General features: G+C 38.5%; 3 protein-coding genes across 4 annotated transcripts in view; 1 reads left to right on the top strand and 2 right to left on the bottom strand.

The window, feature by feature from the left end:
• LOC137974715 (ubiquitin carboxyl-terminal hydrolase 30-like) overlaps nucleotides 1-6,745 on the bottom strand; it is a 16,091-nt gene extending 9,346 nt beyond the window's left edge. The window contains exons 1-5 of the mRNA XM_068821658.1: nucleotides 6,606-6,745; nucleotides 6,303-6,361; nucleotides 3,415-3,526; nucleotides 1,024-1,124; nucleotides 1-21 (exon numbers count right to left, since the gene is read on the bottom strand). The exon at nucleotides 1-21 is cut by the window's left edge and continues 30 nt beyond it. Of these exons, the coding sequence (XP_068677759.1) occupies nucleotides 1-21; nucleotides 1,024-1,124; nucleotides 3,415-3,526; nucleotides 6,303-6,361; nucleotides 6,606-6,738 (426 nt within the window). The 5' untranslated portion in view covers nucleotides 6,739-6,745. The remainder of the gene's footprint in view (nucleotides 22-1,023; nucleotides 1,125-3,414; nucleotides 3,527-6,302; nucleotides 6,362-6,605) is intronic.
• A 14-nt stretch (nucleotides 6,746-6,759) lies between these two features.
• LOC137974718 (PRKR-interacting protein 1 homolog) lies at nucleotides 6,760-11,018 on the top strand. The gene is made up of 6 exons (XM_068821662.1): nucleotides 6,760-6,904; nucleotides 7,018-7,096; nucleotides 7,574-7,674; nucleotides 8,630-8,715; nucleotides 8,830-8,894; nucleotides 10,686-11,018. Exons 1-6 carry the CDS (start codon nucleotides 6,791-6,793, stop codon nucleotides 10,781-10,783), a joined length of 543 nt encoding a protein of 180 aa, XP_068677763.1. The 5' UTR covers nucleotides 6,760-6,790; the 3' UTR covers nucleotides 10,784-11,018.
• Nucleotides 11,019-11,221: 203 nt separating this feature from the next.
• LOC137974717 (complement component 1 Q subcomponent-binding protein, mitochondrial-like) lies at nucleotides 11,222-18,878 on the bottom strand. 2 transcript variants are annotated; one of them, XM_068821661.1, is made up of 7 exons: nucleotides 18,555-18,878; nucleotides 17,721-17,809; nucleotides 17,191-17,243; nucleotides 14,763-14,856; nucleotides 14,621-14,665; nucleotides 13,340-13,522; nucleotides 11,222-11,760 (listed from the first exon to the last, which is right to left on the bottom strand). In XM_068821661.1, exons 1-7 carry the CDS (start codon nucleotides 18,754-18,756, stop codon nucleotides 11,611-11,613), a joined length of 816 nt encoding a protein of 271 aa, XP_068677762.1. In that variant the 5' UTR covers nucleotides 18,757-18,878; the 3' UTR covers nucleotides 11,222-11,610. The 2 variants fall into 2 exon arrangements, with proteins under 2 accessions (XP_068677762.1, XP_068677761.1); XM_068821660.1 differs by having other exon boundaries at nucleotides 17,721-17,806; nucleotides 18,555-18,857.
• Between the last annotated feature and the right edge of the window lie 1,746 nt (nucleotides 18,879-20,624).

Here is a 20,624-nt window from a genome sequence, read left to right as displayed (position 1 = left end):
ATGAAAAAATTCATGGGCATCCTACAAAAAGACAAATTCCACATCCTCAAAGGTTGTTTTTTATAAGAAGAAGAAAAGAAGAAATAAGAGAAGGAAGGAACTGGAAAACAAATTTAACCTGCAATCAGGTGTACTCTTCTTTAGAAAGGGCGGAAAAGGTACACCTGATACAATCTCTTAACGACTCGTCTGCTGGTAGTCCAGAATCTGGACTTTACTCTGATTGGCCAAAAAACAGTACAGCTCTTGGAGCCTCTCTCCGATTTGTTAAAAAAATGCATCGTTCCACTTCCACCGACTCGAAAACGTTAATGTAGTTCTGGTAAGTCCTTTGGAATATATTCAGAAGCAACAAGTTCTAAAAAGAACAGAATGGAACTTAAGTGCTGCCACATTCGGGGAATCCGCCGAGCTTGACAGAGAAATTTCATATCGTTTAGGGGAGCGCTGAACAATGCTTTAGTGGCACACTTCTCACAAAATGATAGTTGAGTAGCTGCTGCTGGAAAACTAGACATTTTCCTCATATTACAGTGATATTAGTATCTTTTATCGTCACCTCAAATAATCGACTTTAAATAAAGTTCATTGTACTGTTGATTGCGCCTGATGATAACATGAAGTATTCGGCTTTTTCTCCGATTTTATCTTGAAATTCTTTGTTCCTTGATGGTTTGAACAGAGAAACCGCACCAACTGTCAAACCGGATTTGCAGAAATACCTTTGATTGTATGAATAAAGTCTGACTTCGCAGACATTCCAGCTAGAGTTCTATTTTGTTTTCATTGCATCTTTCCTTGAATTGCAACATGCAGGTAATTTCTGGTAAAACCTGATTGGCTCACATTTATAGCATGACACATGATAACATCACTCTTGACAGGTGGGTGGCAGATGACTCGTTAAGAAATTGTATCAGGCATACACCTGTACCTTTTCCGCCCTGTCTAAAGAAAAGTATGCCTGATCACTGGTTAAAACAAATTAGGCAAACCATCAAAATAAAATGACTTTGTTCCAACCTGTTGTTCTGTTGGGATGACCCAACCATGGGAGTTGAGTGCTCTCAAGACAGGATCTGGAAAAATGATATCATCATCTTCTACACAACCATTATTAAGGGCTGCAAATACAAATAAAAACTATTAATTAAGTGTGACATGTGTCAAGTTGGAGCATTTTGAACAATATACATCGAATTTTGAGGCCAGAGATCTTCGCAGTTGTGAACACTCCATTAGCAGACATGAAAGGAAAGCCTTAAAAATTCATGCTTCGATGGGATTCAAACCTCTGACCTCTGTGATGCCAGTGCAGTTCTCTACTAATTGAGCTATCGAGCCAACTGGAACCTGGCCACTTTGAGAGTTCACAATAAACAAGTAAACCAGTAGCCTCGGAGGTGAATTTGTCCTTAAGTTTGTATGTGAGTATTGGGATGACATGTCCTCAGCTATAGGGAACTGGTATGGAAACATGCCATTGTTCTCTCTTGACATTCTATAACAATGCTGTTGGGGACATTTAGGGAATCATATGGCCCCTCCTTAACCAACAACTTCATCTTCATCAATCTCTGCCAGATTTGCTAACAGCCACCCACCTGTTTGGGTTTTATTAGAAGCCAGGGCCCGGGTACTACCACCCATCTACGCTGAGTACAGTACCCGCCTGTGCTCAAAGGAGGTCTCAAGATCAAAGCCAGACTATATTGTATTGGGGTGTACATTTATTCTATCACAAGGTCCCTTCTACTTTAAAACTTAATGAAACTCCTTTGTTGTATGCACACTTGTTGCTGGAGTAATCTTTCCTGCCACACATTGCTTGATTTCATACGACGGTGAGTCTCCCCAACCAGTGATTTAATGGAGTAGGAGGAACCCATAACATTCCCTCCAAGGGCTTAGAGTGAGAAATAGAAAGCATACACCATAACATGCAAATTTGGTAGAAGAACTTTGGCGTTATATTATTAATTCGAAATCAGAGACACCATCTAGTAATCACAATGGCAAAGAAAAATTTGGGCTGGATCATCACACAAAAGTTGGCATAACCTATATACAGCCAAGATAAGTACAAGGGTTTAGAAGGTCAAGCTGTTCTGGAGTCAGAGAACACAAGTCTATTACGAAACACTAACAACTCGACACTTAATGCACAGAATGCGCAGAAAGCTGAGGATTTGTTAGAAGTGTTGCATGTTCTGTCTCTCAACTTGCATCACCGCAAACACTCAATCCATGTGAGTGGCCAACGTATTGACCCTTGGGGGGAGGGGAAGCAATGTAGGTCTTGTCATCATTGCGATTGAGGGAATCAGCACGCATTTGATTTTGTGGTCAAATCAGCATCAACAAAATGTTTCACGGCAAGGTATTTTACGCACTACGTAATTATGGAAATCAACATGAAAGGCAATTTAAGGTGGTTGTCAAATCGATTGGATGCTACAGAAAATACACTCGCATTATTCGAATTTTCCCCCGTGTCAGCCGTGTGAAGGTCCGTGAGCAGTTGAATTGAGTGACAATGAAGAATGCTAACAGTTTGCAACATGTTTAAAGAAAAAGAAGGTTTTTCTGTGCAAGAAAACAAGGGAAATCATTATCCATGGGAAACAAACATGTTCAGCGATCGATCAGCTAGTGTTGTGTTTATGTGTCAGGTATCGACCTTAAATCAAACTGTATCAACTTGTGCAGGTATATTTTGTTCTTTGATTTTCATTGTTCTTTCCAACGTTAAAGAAAGTAAGTCCTAAGTCGAAAGCTTGTACAGCAAGTAGACAGTTTTTCAAGTTAGTTCAAATTGTTGTTAAGGTACTTTTTACAACTGCGCACAGTTTAACATTTAATTTACAACACAAATTGTGAAGTATATTTTTAACCCCAGCAAAATAAAGGAGACATTTTATCAAGCAAATGTAGTGTTTGGTGTATTGTTTATGACAGTGTATGTTTTGTAGAGGCAACATTAATTAGCTCAATTATTTTTTGTGAAGGTCAATCGCCGCTCAACATCAGAGATCTCATTGGTCACAAAGGTTTGACTGCTTTTGTGGGAATTCATCTCCTGTGGGAATATAACATCAGCTCTTTTGACTTTTTTGAAAATTACATTTTAAGGTAGATGCCTTGTCAAACGAATATGCTTTCGCCCTAGATCAAAATATAACGAAAACCCTACCCTAGTGGGAAAATGTTTGTTGAGGAGTGCCATGTGAGGAGCCTGAACCAGGGTCTTTCTCCTCAATGACAAAGGAGGCAGAGAAGAGAGACCCTGGGGATGAGGCTGCCAGCATTATAGCTAAAAGAACTCAGTTACCCATTTAAACCAGCATTTAAACCTTGTGCCAATGCATTCTTTTTTACTACGGTCCTCCTAATTTGCCATTAAATAATGCAAACCTTTAAGAATCTTTTTCAACTCCATTGCTAAAGTTGTGAGGGGTTTATCATCTCCATAATCTGCAGAAAAGTCTTGCAACCATGAAATGAAGGATGGTAAGAAAGCCATTCCCTGTTATTTACACAAAAATAATAATGACAAATTACTGGTACCAGTAAGTCTTTGTTTAGACACAGTCATAAAGTCACATAGACTTAACTGATTGGATTGTAATGTGAAGTGCAAGTTTTCTACCCCATATGATCCATGTGAGCGTTAGCCCTGCTAATGCCTACTCCCGTCTGACCTTGTAGCTCAGTCGGTAGCTCAGCGGTGATCTAACCCGAAGGTCGTGGGTTTAATTCCCACCCTGGTCAGAGTATTTCTGTTCTTGTGTGTGCCCATTTCCATTAGTAGGGTGAATGCTAACATGGTTCATATGGGATAGAAAACTAGCACTTCACATTACACTCTAATCAGTTAGTCTGTTGAAACATAAAGTCACATAGTTTATTTTTTCTTTCTTGTTATTTAAACCTAAACATTGAGAGTATGCTTTTTTAGTAGTTCAGATAAGCTCTACTGGCAAGCTAAATGGAATCTAAAAGGGGGATACACTGAGACTAATACAAGGGGGTTTCCACACAAACTGATGAGTGACGGTCACTCGATTTTTTTGTTCAGGTTCCAGCTGTTCAGAGATGTGGATGACGTTATTCAGTGGATAAATAGAGTATAAATTTACTTCACATCAAATGTTGGACAAGATTCTGCACACATTTGACTTGGCTGATGGTCCTTTAAGTGTACACATTGGTGGTTACATGATTAAATACTCCTTTGACACCTAAACCGGCCTAAACTGGCCAGACTATTTTATTCTGTCTAATGCCAGACGATTTTACTCATCAATGGGGAACCCCCAGGAGTCAATGGGATACTAAAATTTTTCCACAGACCGACGACACTGTGTGATAGTCGATCATCCACGGGATAATGGTGTCCACCATTTGAAAAACTGGGATGTGGTGAACAACTTGCTGAGATATTTTGATGACCTGAGACCCATACCTCTTATCTGCTTTCCCTACAGCTTAACCCATATTAGGCCATTTCCGAGTTCATGTCTGCCTCCTCTTCAAAGCGAGTCTAAGTGCGAAGTTTTTCTTATGAAAATTAGTTTTCATTCGTAAGTAAAATAGAAGTAATTACCATCACAAAAACTTTACACTTAGACTCACTTTGAAGAGGAGGCAAACATGAACTCGGAAACGCCCTATTGGACCCCTGGGAGTGAGACTTAACACATCTTACTCTGTCCAATGCCAGACAATTTTGCTCTCGTCAACTGGGGGTGTCCTAGGGCCTTTGAGGTGTCAATGGGTTAATTAACCATGGGTTCAGATGTACATTCAGATAAATCCAATTCGCTTGATTCAATTGTAGATGGCTTGAAAGTAATCTAATAAGAGACATCCACAGGTGACAATTTCATACATTGGTATACAGTAAGAAACTCTGCTTTGGAATTAACAAGTTTTATTTAGCAATCACAACTCACAAGGGCCAACATACAGAAGTGTGTAAGTGTGTAGCACTAATAATGGTAATTGTGAAGAAGAGCTCCTCAAAAAACCTGTCCGCCGACAGTTGGCCGACTGTTGCCCAACTGTCGGCCGACTGTTGGCCGACTGTTGGCCGACAGTTGGGCAACAGTCGGCCGACTGTCGGCCAACAGTCGGCTGGCTGTTGCCCAACTGTCGGCGGACAGTTTGTGTTATGTTTGAGGCCAAAGTGTTGGCCAACTGTCGGCCAACAGTCGGCCGACAGTCGGTGACCTGTCGGCAACCTGTCGGTAACGTGTCGGTAACCTGTCGGCGCGACAAACTAAAATGATCGTAAGCATTTACTTGTCTATTGCTTCTAAAATACGCGAAAAGAGCTAAAGGCAGTTCATAACGATACCTTGAGCAGCACTTATACTACTAATATGGCTTTTGTCCACTGTTTTAGCATTGGCTAGCGATACTTGCCCACATTGTAAAGATAATTCATACATACATGACATAACATAAGAGGCCGCGTTGCATTGTAGGGCGATTTGAAGGAAAGTGTTTGTCTCCTCTACTAACTACGTATTGATACGTAGCTTATGGTTTTCAGAGTTTTTAGCAGAGTTTTCGATTAAATTATCTTCCAATGCGATACTTAGATTGTCTGGTGTGTTATAAATTATGCAAGTGATATATCCTATATGCATCTGATAACAACTGATAACAGTTGATCGGTAAGTAGGTGAAGTCTGTCGAGTAATGCATCACCATTACGGAATGTCACGTTAACTGCTCGTTTTTACCACAATTTTTCTTTTTTCTTAACCGATCGGTAACCTGTTGGTTAGCTGTCAGTAGACTGTCGGTAAGCTGTCGGTCAACTGTCGGCCGACAGGATTTTTGGGGAGCTCTTCTTCACAATTACCCTAATAATAATAATTTGTTTGATTAGAGCGGTTTTCAAATGAGTGTCATAAAACCAAAACCAAAGTAATTACTTTGGCCAATCAAAAAGGTCGGAGACAATCCAGTAAACCAATCAAAACTCAAAGCAATTACACGTGGCCGACACAAAGCGCGGGAAAATGTGCACGCGCAAGCCACGATTGGTTTTGGTTTCACTTCTGATTGGTGGAAAAAATGGCGCGAAAACTTTGAACCAATCACTGAGTGAAGTAATCATAAACCAAAGTAATTCACTAATTACTTTTGACACTCAATTGAAAACCGCTCTAAATAAACAAATAAATGAAAAAAGTAATAAACAAATAAATACCAAAATGGTGGCCATTTTGGAATAAGGTGTATAGATATTGGTTTTTCAATATTCATCTTTATAATTTTAATTTTCAAACCTGTAAAATACTGTTCATAAAACAGGTATTGCCCAGATTCATTAGGCCAGGAGGGAGATCTGGAAACAAAACAGTGGAAATTTTGCTTAAAAATCACATTGTGCGATACCGCAGTGCTCAGATGGGGTGGGTTGGATCTTAAAAGAGTATATTTTTAAGGAGATGAGAGTAAGAAAGATAGCACGAAAGAGTAAAATAGTACTAGTATTAAACAGCTCAAGGCACAACAGATTGAAACAGCTGACAGATACCGCAGTCGATCAAATTCTTAAACCACGTTGGAGCCATGTTTTCACATCTTACCCCTCCTAATTCGTGTCTTCTTTTTCTTTCCATCAGGAGCCAAAAAAACATAGAAACTAGCGCCAATTGCAGCCGCTGCAGCAAAAATGGTCAAAGTGCGGCCATCCATCTTGATTTCAACTTCACATTGCATTTGAGGTATTCTTACACGAACGTAGGTTTATTGCTCATTACGCGAATTAAATATGGCGGACAGTGAGAAGGAGAGCTCCGACAAGAAATCGTCGAAAAAGCCTGTAATCCCAAGAGGTGCGACAGAAATACAAAAGATGAAGCTGGAAAAGCTTATGAAAGACCCTGTATGTTGTGTCTTAATGCAGTCTTTGAAAAATTCGGGGCTGGTAGGAAGCTGAAACGCTTCAACTGCTTATCAACCTGATCATGGTAAACTCGCGTTTTACACATTTTACAGGATAAAACAGTGTCAATTCCAGACCTTCCAAAGCAGTGGAAACCAGGAGAGGCCCCAGAGTTTATCCGATTTGTGATGGGTAAGTGATTCATTATTATTTAGTCGAGAACATGTGCAGAGACGTCAGGTGAGATTCGTCCCTGCTGGATAGGGCTTTCCTCTAAATTTGTATTTCTCGTTTATTTGTTCTCTAATCTCTTCGAGATTTTGGTTGTTTGAGCGCCCGAATAAAACGTTTTCTCTCTGGGGAAATAACAACGCCAATGCCAGAAAGAAAGCTCAGGAGGGTGCTGAAATAAAGATTTCAACTCGACTGTTGTCAAGCTTTAAACTCTGCGTAGGCCACTTTAAAAATACTGTACCATATAATACTCAATGTTTGTCTCCCAAATTTTTGCATAAGTATTGTTTCCAGTTTCTCTTGGGATTTCAATACAATGGTCCAAAGAGAAAACAAAAACAATGCTTATGCAATTTTTTTTTCGGTGGGGGAGACAAAAAGTATTATGGCAGTTCCAATTAGGAGGACCAATTTATGAGGGGCTGTTCTTTTCAGGTTCTAGTGCAGGAGCTGGTAGTGGAGAGTTCCATGTTTATCGTGCAACAAGAAGGAGAGAGTACAACAGGGTGGCATACATTGATAAAATGGCAGAACAGGTATTGTTTGTAGCTACCATTGTGATGAGCTACCATGGTTTCCTGCTCCCAGAAAGAACTTAAAGTAAAATTAAAATAATCCTTTATTTGCTCATGTTGTACCTGTAAGGCTAAATTACATGAGGAGTCAGTGACACATACAAAGTAACAAACTATTGAAATCTAAAAGTTATGAACTGGTTAAGACAATTAATAATTTGATCAATAATTTTTGTTCTGTCCTGTCTTACAGGTCCAGCCTGAACAAATAACCATGACCAATATCTGGGTCCCCTATCTTCTAATGACAAAGTTCTTACAGATAGTGCCCTTTCTTTGGCTGAGCAATGACACTCCTTCATTGGCAAGAGCTTTGTCATAGAAGACATCGAAGAAGGTTATAGCAAGTACTCCTTTCTGGATTGCTTTGATGAGGTTTGCTGAGTAGGCAGGTAGATTGGCCCATTCAGGCACTGCGTACTCCAGGCAGATCTCACTAGGTCTATGATACACCTCAAGAAATACCCAAAACCATAGTGTATTCATTTGAAATATCCAAGAGTAGGATAATGCCCTCATACAGACCATGCTTACTGTTATGTGAAAAACACACAGGAGTGGCAATGACTGATTTAAGATTTGTTCAAATCCATCAATATTTTGAATCGAGGGGTCCCTGCCAGAAAGCTTTGCATTGGGAACAATACTTAAATGGTTGGATTCATTGTAGTTGAAATTTATGTGACTGTTTTCTTAATTCTAGATCATGAAAATAAGTGAAGGACAAGGATGATTAAAGTTAATTTTGAATCACAACCAGGAACATGATAATAATAATAATAATAATAATAATAATAATAATAATAATAATAATAATAATGATAATAATAATAATAATAATAATTATTATTATTATTATTCAAACTGTTTTGTCAGTTACTGGTCATTAAAAGTCTTTCCTTTCCGATATACACAGAATGAACTTAATCAAAGTTATCACAAGAAGCTTGAAGACAACAAAGCCCAGGCAGAGGAGAGAACAGCAAAGAAAAGGGCTAAAAGGTTAATTGCAAACATGCATTTATTTGTACCTTTTGCTTACTGGTACCTTACATTTGTATAGCAAAATGTTGTTTTGTAAAGTCATGTGCTTGATCGTTGGATAATTTTTTTTAGACAACGAAAGAAACAGAAAAAAATGGGGGCAAAACGGAAGAAAGATGAAACAAAACAGGCAGATGGTGAGTTGCCATGTTATCTTGTGTTCAAGTGCCCCTGTGAACAAAACATCAATATAAATTCTTGTTTTTCTTTGGATTTCAAAACTATGTTAACTAAACACTAAGCGACCACAGTTTTAAGCATTGAATTTAAAAAAGGGACCTCTATATTTTAACTGGAATTTTCCTATTTAATGGTCCGCCATTACTAATTTTAAAATCTTGAGAGAGCTGGACCGAGGAGAAAATGACGTCGAAGGCTCACTAGTTTAACAATGCAATGCGGGTGTATGCCACAGAGTTAAGGCCGGGACACACTAGGCGACAAGTTGTTCCATGTGTGTTCTACTTGCAAAACAAGTCGCTGCGACACGACGCCTGTTCGGTGCACACGCAGTGATCTCGTATGAGGGGGAATGTGAACTAGTTTTCTAATTCAATGTGGCTGACCATATGACGCTCTCTCATTGGTTCATTTATATTTTGTCGCAGCGACTTGTTGCCGGAAGTGTACACACAATGCGACAACGCTGCTTTCGCTAATTTTGTCGCTGCGATAAGTCGCACAAATTCAAATTGGTTTGAATTCGTGCGAGTGATCACAGCGACAAAATTCTGCAGCAGCGACAATGATTTTCATGAAATTAACCGTGTCACACAAGGCGTTTTGTTGCGGCGACCTGTCCCCGTGACATGTCGCAGCGACTTATTGCCTAGTGTGTCCGGGCCTTTAATCTGCAGCACGGGAGACTTTTAAACTTGCATTTTGCATACATAATTAGCTGCATTCACACACTGAAATTTTAAGTTAGTGAGCCTTTGACGTCACTTTTCCCTGGATCCAACCCTCTGAGGTCCAATCGGTCAGTTTTGAACGTGAGTAATGGTGGACTATGAAATATAGAACTTGCACTCAAGTAAACGGCCTTTAAACAAAAATCAAAGCTCAAAATTTTGCCAGTAAGGTGTTAAGCAAACACACTTTCAAAAGGAAGTGATTTTTTTCCATCACAGGGACACTTTAAGAATATTATATTTTAATTGCAGCCACAGTACTTTTGAGTTTGATAAGCATCACTATTAACCTTTTTCCAAACCTAAGAGACGCTGTTTCTTTACTACTTTAATTGACAACATTTTGTGTGATATCTCCCATTGTTTGGTAATGTGCCAACCAGAGGTTTTATGGCCGTTGACACAGTGGTTTCTTTTTATCAGTGTTCAGCAAATTTGACCAGTGTTGGTTTTTTTCAACGTTTTCTTATGAATAATAGTGATCCTTGAATAAAAATTCATGTTGAAGATGATGACTGTTTTTTCAGGGTCAAAAGGAAATAATAATCATAATAATAATAATCTATACAATTATATAGATGATGATGATGATGATGATTACTTTATATAGATGATTGTTGAAGTATGCAAAAGTTAATTAAATTCTTTTTCTCCCAAATTCTGGTTAGAAGGATAATTGCCAACGAGTCAGGCCTTCTGAAGACAGAAGGCCTGGCAAGGCGGCAGCTTATAGAGCCGCGAGAAGATTTTTAGGCGGACGAAATCTCAGAAGTGCTTCAAATTTGAGTGTAATGTAGACCAAAAGCTGTAATGTAGACCAAAGCGATGAAATGTTGACCGTAGCGATAACCAATGAGAGTTAAGCACGAGTACGCCGCGTGATGTTTGCAGCCGCCAGGCGCCAGATCACGCAAGCTTGGCTCGTTGGCACTTTAGCGACAGCTATAACTAGTCATACTTTGTCATTCAAATAATGAATGTTTTAAATTCCTGTTTTTTTTTTAATTTGATGTTTAGGTGACAGTGATCAGAAGCAAGCGGATAGTAGCGAGGATGATGGTGACTATGAAAATGATGAGGATGACAAACCACATTTTGTTATTGGAGGACAGTGAAATGAGATGATTGCCAGATAAAGAACAACTTGCTGTAAATGTGAAAGTGGCTAAATTCAATTTTATTGGTAAAACAGCAATACCATCAGACAGACAGGGAATTTCAACACATGAAATTCTGAGATGGGGGAGCAAGTGAATGTCCGTAGACTGAGAAATTTTTGTTCATGAATGCTTGACAGTCAAACTTGCACAACTGAATATTAATAAAATTGTCTCGGATGGAATGGAATAACACACCTTTCTTTCAGGACTAGGTGGAGGAATAAAAGGAAAGCAAACAGTCAAGGATGAAACATCTCTGATGGGGAAATTTGCCTCCAGGAAGAAAGACTTAAATCAATGATATTCATAAAAGAAGTCACTTTTATTGACAGTTTAATAAGCAAGGTCATGTCCATGTTTGTTATTGCTTCATGAACAAAGACTGGTCAGTGGGTTGCTTTATACCAGTTCTCTGTTTTGCCAAGGAGATGAGCAAGAAAGCATCCATCTCCTTGGAGACCCAGGGGCAGTCAGTCTAGATGAGACCAGAAAATCATGGGGAAAACCAGGACTGGCAGTTTGGCCCATGATTTTCTTGGCCTGTCTCGACTGACTGCCCTATGGTCTCCCAGGATGGATCACTTTCAGTTCTACAATAATTAGATTACTCATTTAGAGCAGGTCTTTCTCCTTTCTTACAACTTGAAGAATCCACTTGTTCAAAAATCAACATTTTGGTCCTTTTGCAGAGACAATGTAATCGTACATGAAAAACGGTCCTTGCACCAGTGATATGCTTTATGCTGAATAAATTACAACTGGTATGTCAAGGTTGAGGGAAATTACTGAAGCTTGACAAAGTTTTGCAAATCTTCCAGGAACTTGATGTATTGCTGCTGTTCCAGTGTTGTACTGAAGTCGAGAAGCCACTGGCAGCATTCATTGTCAACCCCTCTTTCAGCCAGCATGTTCAAAAGCATTACATACAGGTTCTGTGGAAGTAATGTTTTACAAGATTAATACATAATTTATTGAAAAAGTCTTTTCAAAGAATGGGCTGCTTCATTCCTTGAGATGGTCACGCATGTCCCAATATCAAAAGGTATTTCTTGAATAATCCATCAAGGATAACAACATCATGATCGAAGGAACTTTGACTGCCAAGTATGTGACTAGCTCTGAAGAGCATGTAAACTTGCAGGAGCTGGTACACTAGATCAAATCAAGGGAATTTAACAACTGCGTCGCTATGGGGAGGTTGGGTGCCTGAGACATCCTGGAGCTTCCACTTTTGGCAGCGAGCTCCAAGATGGAGACTGCACCGATGGCTGGCAAAACCAGATAACCCAGCCATCCGTCACACTGATAAACAGTAGAAAGTAGCGAGCTGCTTCACACAAAATGCTCCTTCTTCCCGCCGTAAGGGTGAAAGGTGACTCTGGCTTTCAACTTTTCATCAAAGTGCCATCCACCATCTTGAAACACCCTTCAGACATAGTTTGATCCTACTATGGTTTGAAGAAATTTGAATGTAGCGTTAATAGAAGGTTACAATTCAAAGACCAATTTAATCCATTGACTCCTAGGAGTGAGACTTCATAGATTTTACTTTGTCTAATGCCAGACGATTTTACTCGTGGGGGAGGGGGGGGGGGTAGTTTAGGAGTTAATGAGATAGGCTACATGCAAATTTCTTCAAACTGCAGTAGCTATGTACTTATTGACAGAGTGGGAGGGCCGGACGGGAAAATATTAATTTTGACCCAAGGTCATGGCGCACGGACCTCGCTGCAACATGACCAAGAGCCAAATATTTTCCTGTCTGGCCCGACCTAAACTCAGTCAATAAGCATATTATCATATGGGCTCTTTACACTATTTAACAGGACTCAAAAGATGAAGTTGGGACAAAATAAAAAGCAAGAATATGCACAGAAAATTTATCTAAGATGTTGTTTGCATTTGCTTTTCAAGCTGTAAATTACTTGCATGTTTAAAAGCTACAGAATCCCCTAAAATGCAATCGCACAGAGCACTACGTGTTCCTAGTAGGGCCGAACGGCTTTTTCCGGCCCTGCTCGCGCTAATGCGTACGGCCTGGCATTTTCCCAATGAAAGCGTGCGCGGGGCCGTACGGGCCTTATGATAAATCAAAGTATGTCACCTTCATTCACCTATCAATCTTACTTATTTTATCAAAGCCCTGGGAATACAAAATTAGTATGGATAATCAAATGGTGACAAGTGAAATTAGGGAACAATTTCACATGCGTTTTGTCCAAAAACGAATAATTTCCCGAGCCTTTAGGTGAGGAAAATTATTTGATTTTGGACAAAATGCAAGTGAAATTATTCCTTAATTTCACAAGTATACCATTTTGATTACCTAGCTTTTAATATCATGAGTGACAAATTACATTCATAAGACGCCATTTTGGCACTGTAGAAAAAGTTGCCATGGCAAAATTGTAATTTCACACCTGCGCCAGAATTAAGGAGTAATTTGTCACCCATTTTATAAATCTCTTACTGCATCCACTCATTAATGCATCACCAGTTTAAGATACTTACACTATCCATGTTTTCTGTCTCGGCTGAATACACTGTTTTCTCGTTGTCTCTTCCAGGAGTATCCATGACTGACACATTAATAATATGTATCATTTCAGGAGCAGCAACCTCTCCTTCTCCATCAGATATTAAATCCTCATTTAAATCAGTGTTAAACTCACAATAGAACTTTAATGTATGACCCTATAAAAAAACAACCTTTAATGAAAAACAAACATTCCATGCTAGTTGTCTCCTGTGTTCTTTTTTTTTTTGAGAGTGAAAGGTGACTCTGACCTTCACCCTTCTTTGATCAGAGTGCCATCCACCATCTTGAATGAAATAATGGGGTTTTGAAAAGAGTTTTCTTGCTCATTCTTTGACACCAAACCTGAGCAGAATTATGTTCTGACCAGTAGTGAAATAAGACTGATGATACAGCACATGCAAGTTGTGTAAATTGATGACATGTAAATTTTTTCACTTACTTGGGAGCCCTGGTCATGCACCAAAGGAAACATTATCACCAAAGCAGACCCTTCTATTAACCCATTTCAGAATTGTAATTATTATTTTGAAATAATAATAAATAATTATTATTTTGAAATCTTCTATGGAAGAGGAGACTAGCTGGGAAAACCAAATGCGAATTAAATTGAAAAGAAATAATGAACAGAGAGATGGAAAAGGATCTCTCACGTTAAATTTTCGTCAACAAGATTAATGCAAATGTAATAACATAATTACATGTAATAATAATGACCTTTATTTTAATTAAGTGTCAAGTGCATTAGAACAGTTTCCAATTGAGTGTCTAAAGAAATTAGTGAATTAATTTGGTTTTGCAATATTTCACTCAGCGATTGGTTCAACATTCTCGCACCACTTTTTTACCCAATCAGATGTGAAACCAAAACCAATCATGGCTCGCACATGCACCTTTTCCTGCGCTTTGTGTCGGCTACATGCAATTACTTCGACTTTTGATTGGTTTATTGGATTGTCTCCATCCTTTTTGATTGGCCAAAGTAATTACTTCCGATTGGTTTTGGTTTTGGTTTTGGTTTTACAACACTCGCTTGAAAACCGCTTTAAGTGTTGAGGCACTAATTAGGACGATGTACAGAAATGAAATCAAATCAAATCAACACATCAGCAAATAATAGGTTAGACAAAGAGCAGGTGGCCAACAAACAGTTAACAGACAAGTGCATTAAAATTTGCTAGGGTTGCAGGTTTTCCATCCATCACGAACAGCTTGTTGTTGCTACATAAATGTGTGGCATCCTTCTTTCCACTTACAGTTTTCTTTGTAATTTCCACCGTGAATAAAGGATATGACACAATCTAAAACAAAGACAATAAGAAATCTTTGATATTCAAACACTCACCAAAATTCAAGTGCCAAGCTTACTCTCTATATTATAGAATTACCAGCTCTTACCTTTCCTATAAACGCTTCATCGTCATCATGATCGACATCTTCACCTCCTTCGTCTTGGTTTATGTTTTCATTGAGATCAAATGACAAGACAATCCTTACAACATTGCATAAAACAATACTTATCAGTGACAAATCAATCCAAACACATTTTGCAGCCATGCTGAATTTGTTTTTACAAAGAATGAAAGGACCAAAAATGCTGGCAAAAATCAAAATCTTTAACCCATTGACCCCTAGCAATGGGACTCAATATATATTGACTTTTAATCTGTCTAACACCAGATGATTTTACTCGTCAAGGGGGGCGGTCCAGGGCAGTTCAGGTATTAATGAGTTAACAAGAGCCAATTTTTTGGTATTGCATAACTAGTCATCTCAAGTACTTGGCAATAACTAAGTAAAGAATATTTGTTTGCTTTCTATTACTTATGCTACTTAACTGATTTCCCTTAAAGTGTCCCTAACCCTTCCAATTTGTTTTTCTTTGGTAGATTTTCACATCTTTCAAGAACTCATTTTAGAATTTTTTTTTAAATATTGAATCCTAGTTTTTTTACGAGTGCTAAAAATGAAGGCAGTCTCGACTATTTCTTCATCAATCATTCGCATTAGTCCCCCACTCAGCCAAATGTGTCCATGAAAATCGTATCATGCAAGCTTGAGTTGTTGGAAGTGTCCTTTTCTTACATCACGGCTAAAAGTGTCAAATATCGGACGCTTCTTGTTGGCTCGTTCCTAATGAGCCCACAAGGCAATGATTTGTCCAGTCGGGCTTATAGCTTGCAAAAAATAAACAATTTCACTAACGTTAAGCGCTCGTAAAAAAAATCAGGATTCAATATTTGAAAAATTTCCTTCTAAAAATGAGTTCTTGAAAGATATGGGGCGTTTCGAAACACAGGAACAGAACGGAATATTCCATAATAAACCAGAATATGCCTGAATGAGGCGGAATAACATCGGAATGAAACGAAATGAACAAGAATGGTACTGCAACAAGCCGGAATGACACCCAAATAAAGTGGAATATACAGGAATGAACCTGAGAATGCCAAAAATTTGTGTTTTGGTTAGCACCGACCGATTTTCGGTTGTTTCAGTCAGCTTTTGTTGTGTCACATAATTCCCTAAGGGAATTGCATGTGTTTTCGCCATTTGTAACATTTGGAGCACTTCAATCACGAGAAAAATTTGACCGGTATATCCATCGTTAAATTAATAATTATTTGTTGTGGAAGTAATATTTTTTTCCTGAATAAATACAGTAGCAAGCGAAACAGAATGTTATTCTAACAATTAGAGTAACATTCCGTTTCTCTTGCTACTGTTATTATTGTTTTTGTCTATGGATCTCGGAGGCCGCTTTCTCTGTGTGAGTCACAAAACCTGTGAACATTTTTCTGTCATTCTTACAGGTCAATTGTGTATTGACCAATCACAATCAAGTTCAGCACCCCATTACTTCCACAACAAATAATTATTCATTTAATTTAGCGACGGACATACCTGTCAAATTTTTCTCATGACCTAAGTGCTCCAAATGTTACCAAAGGCAAAAACACATGCAGTTCCCTTAGGGAATCAAGTGACACAACAAAAGCTGACAAAAACACCAAATTTTGGCATTTTCAGGTTCATTCCGCTATATTCCGCTTTATTTGGGTGTCATTCCACCTCATTCCGGTGTCATTCTGGCTTGTTCTGGTATATTCTGGTACCATTCTTGTTCATTTCGTTTCATTCCGGTGTTATTCCATCTCACTCCGGCATATTCCGGTTTATTCCAGTATGTTCCGTTCTGTTCCATTCTGTTCCTATTTTTAGTAACGCACAAAGTTATGAGAATCTACCAAAAAAAAACAAGTTGAACGGTTAGGGGCAATTTAAAATTAGAACAGTCTTCCATACTTTGCCATAATTCTCCCCATCCATGGACAGGTTGTATCAAGATTAAGTGTCAAGTTTACATGTACTTCAAAAATTACGTTAAATTTTTACAATGTCCACTACACACATGTACCAAATGAATGCTAATCAAGGGTACACATGAGGGTAAACTTACAAGAGACGATATTAAGATAAAAAGAAACCAAACAATACATATTGGGATTACACAATAGACTGTATTTAGAAAACTTGTATAGTTACATGTACATAAATATTAAAATAAATTGAATAAATGAATAAAACAATAAAACAAAATATAGGGTACGATAAAAATGATTATTCAATTTTGATATCAATCAGTGGGCGTCAACATAAGCATGTATGGGTCATTTCCATCCATTTCTACTCTTCTCACTCTCTTTCTCTAACCCTATTTGTTCCTCCTTATATTTCCCTTTCTTTTGACGGTGTCAGGAGTCACAGGTCACAAATTATTAAATGCAAATTAGAAATGCTACTGAGAAAACCAATGGCAACCCACCTCTCACCATTGTGCTCTCGTTCCAGTTTGACATGTGTTCCCTCTACCTTTGGCTGTTGAATAATTATTTAACAAGCTGTGATTTCCAATGTTAGAAATTGCTGATCGCATTATAACAAGGATTATGTATTTGCCAAAGGCAAGTTTTTTCCTTGTTAAATCACTCTCTGCAAGTTTACACACACAAAAAAAGAGTGGATACAACCATACACAAGCAGCATATTACATGCATCTGTATCAAACACAGGTAGAAATAAGAGCGAGAAGACCCTTTTTTGTAAAACATTATTCCTAGGTTAAGAGGTAAGCTCTTAAAAAATATATGGTAAAAAGGAAGACAAAATAAACCCATATTACTTAGTAAAGATGTTCCTCTTTTACAAAGTAAACCTTTTCAAAGCTTTGTTGGATCTTTTCTAGGTTGAGAATGATGAAAGTGCTAAACTACAAACTGAAACATAATGTTTTGTTGCTGTCACTAGAGCCTCAAATCTAAAACCTTGTCAGAAGATAAAAGAAAAAATACTTACCTTAAATAGCATTGATGAGGGAACTGTAGAGGAAGCGTCTTTTTCATGTTGTATTTCTTGTTTCAGGAAGCTCATTAGTTCACTATCTGCTGTTTGAAAATACATAAATACCTATAAGAGGTGATAAAATGTCAAACCCCTGCTGACAACAATATCAGACAAATGTAGTTGGAACACCAAATGAAAGATCTTGTTTAATTTTCTAATTTTCCTTGATTTAATGCAAAAAGAAGTTTGTTTCAGGGACTGTCAGGAGGTGGAGGAAGTGAGGGGGAGTAGGTGGGGGGGGGGGGGGGGTGCTGGAGTTTTGGTGACTCCAACAAATGAGATGTCTCTTGAAGGTACATACATGTATCTCACTGTACAGCAGGATGGATGCATAAAGAGGTGTTCAGGTCAGTGGGATAAAATAATCCATAAAGTTTATTCTAGTTCATAGTTAACACCTTTTTTTCTTTTTCAAGGATTGTTTTCTCAGATTATGCTAATAAAAGAAAGAAAGAAAAGAAAACAATGATTGTAAAAAATCTGAGCCAGGAAAGCATTTAAATCATGGCATAATTAGGTCTTGACTTGCAATCATGTGACCATATTCTCCAGACATGATAATAGTCTTAAGGCATCCTTGTTAACAAAATGTGCTAATAGGAGTTTTGGCACTGATGTGGGTGAGGTGACAAGACGTTATGCAAGCCAAGTTCTTCCAGATCTAGACTGTCTACAAAACATTGCTTGCTCAATTTAAAAAGGGGTGAACCTTTCATTTTTGTACTGTGTGTTGATCCTTGTGAGTGTGAGAGAGAGACATGCTTCATACAAAATCACTAAACAAACCTTGGGTGTATTTATGCATTTCGCAGGCACAAACTTTGGAGCAAGCGCAAGAAATGACAAGTCCTGGATTTTGCGAAGCACCACGTGTAGTTGCTGCGAACACTGACCGCGATCGACAAGAACCTACAAGGTTACTCGACATATTTCTACTGGGTAGCAGCCTTGTAGTCCTTCTGGAAAACAATCTAACTAGCCCTGCCATAGTTGACAAAATTATTTTGTAAGGAGAAAAACTCAAAAGGATTTAGAAAATATGATTGATAAATTTGTACAAGGCTCGGCACCATAGCAAACGAATACCAAGAAGCCGAGCCTTCATGCTGTGAAGGAAAGTACGTCATTCCAAGCAATAATATAGTGTCCCACTGTAGTTCGGTAACACATCACAGATGACGTCAAAATGTGGTAACATGGAATCGATATTACGGATAATTATTAAAAGCTCTTGATGATGATGTCACCTATGCGTCTGTCCTCTAATATCATGATCGGAACCGATGAAAATTGGTGCATTATCCATCTATCTATCTATCTATCTATCTATCTATCTATTTGTCTATCGGAACTTGATATTCCCGTTTTTTTAGAGTAAAACAGAATTGATCTTGATAGAAGATGACTGGCATTTCGCATAAAAGAGGAGTTTTTAAGCAAAAGATTAACAACTTGAGAAAGTGTGGAGGAGCCTGCAGAAGCACCTCTTACGGGATATGATGTAAACCTATCCTGCAAGAAGACTATCACTTCCACCGCGAGAGCCTGCTCACGGCTAAGGATGATGTGAACCAGGATCCCATCACAACTGATCTGACCAGTCCCCACATGGCTAGACTGCTCGCAGTCCTTTCTGAGTCTAACCTGCATGACAGGCGCTTTATGACCCAAGCGGGGCGAACGCGATATTTCGCGCGGAGCGCGACACGAGCGCGAAGCGCGAGACGAGGGGGAGAGAAAAATGCCCCCTCGTCTCGCGTATATTGCGGAAAATCGGCTCGTCGAAATATTTAAATAACATTGCAAAAAGTCCTTTTTAGTATTTAGAATTAAGTACCTTTTATAATTATTTTATATCTTTTAATTGCCTTTGACATTTTGACTTTCCACTTCGTTATCTGCTCATTTTTTCGCTAAAAAAACGCCGAAGTAACTTGTGCAATGATTGTATTTTACCGTTTAGGTGATAAACATTCCATGAACGTGAAGCAAATCATCAGTGTGGCTAAGATGTTCGTTATAACCTCTCGAACTTGTGTTGTTTGCCCCCTCAGAAGTGTGTAGCTAATTTGCATGATAATAGCAAATCCAACATTGCGGCCATCGTGAATAAGGTCTATTAGAAAGTCAAAAATGGCCTTTATATGGTATTTGGGTATATACCCATTTGATTATGAAGGGCGGGAGACATGCCACGCTCTTGGACGTTGAGAGATTGAGTCACGTGAGGTCACGTGAATAAAGGAGCTGAAAAGTGAGTGTTAATTGAAACTAGTGCCAAAACAATGGCTAAAATGTAGACTCTCCAGGCTTTGTCTTTCTTGACTGGTTAAATTTTTTTTACGGTTTTGTAAAATTGTTTGCATCAGGAGCCCCTCGAAACTTCATGCTGTTGTTTCTGTTCAATATATGTATAGAATCGAACCATCTCTTTTTTTTGAACTTCAGCTTAAAGATGTTGCATTGTCTCCATCGAGCTTTACATTTAAGGAAGAAATTAATCCAAAGCCACCGTCGCTATAAGAGCCATTTTTTCTTGTGACCAAGGATTTTTTGCATTCTTGCATCGACAAGTACACACATGGATAGTCCCTTGTGGGTCTTCGAACGATCAATACGTAAAACTAAACTTTTGGTTTCGAGCAATCTCGGCAGTGAAAAACCCTGGAAACGAGGTTGGGTTTCGAGATCTTGAAACCAAAAGTGTACAAAGATGGATAACTGCAATGATTTTGATTTAGTTCAAAACCTCCCCTGAGTTCAAAATTCAATTAGACGCCTACACCGCCCTGTATTGTTCCGTTACCAGTCCAATATCGTTTCTGCAGAGGTTTGACGTCATAAGTTCTAGCAACC

This window comes from Montipora foliosa, chromosome 11 (assembly GCF_036669935.1).
Source record: "Montipora foliosa isolate CH-2021 chromosome 11, ASM3666993v2, whole genome shotgun sequence".
Lineage (NCBI taxonomy): Eukaryota > Metazoa > Cnidaria > Anthozoa > Scleractinia > Acroporidae > Montipora > Montipora foliosa.
This window is presented reverse-complemented; position numbering and strand designations above follow the sequence as displayed.

What these genes read in the sequence shown, in the direction of transcription:
- LOC137974717 (XM_068821661.1), bottom strand. Translation starts at nt 18,756, where the DNA reads ATGGCAGGGCTAGTTAGATTGTTTTCCAGAAGGACTACAAGGCTGCTA. An exon ending in AATGCATAAATACACCCAAG is followed by an intron (nt 17,810 to 18,554) that starts GTTTGTTTAGTG and finishes ATTTTCAAACAG; the next exon opens with CAGATAGTGAACTAATGAGC. An exon ending in AGACAGAAAACATGGATAGT is followed by an intron (nt 11,761 to 13,339) that starts GTAAGTATCTTA and finishes TTACTTCCACAG; the next exon opens with AACCTGTATGTAATGCTTTT.
- LOC137974718 (XM_068821662.1), top strand. Translation starts at nt 6,791, where the DNA reads ATGGCGGACAGTGAGAAGGAGAGCTCCGACAAGAAATCGTCGAAAAAG. An exon ending in TTGATAAAATGGCAGAACAG is followed by an intron (nt 7,675 to 8,629) that starts GTATTGTTTGTA and finishes CGATATACACAG; the next exon opens with AATGAACTTAATCAAAGTTA. An exon ending in TGAAACAAAACAGGCAGATG is followed by an intron (nt 8,895 to 10,685) that starts GTGAGTTGCCAT and finishes TTTGATGTTTAG; the next exon opens with GTGACAGTGATCAGAAGCAA.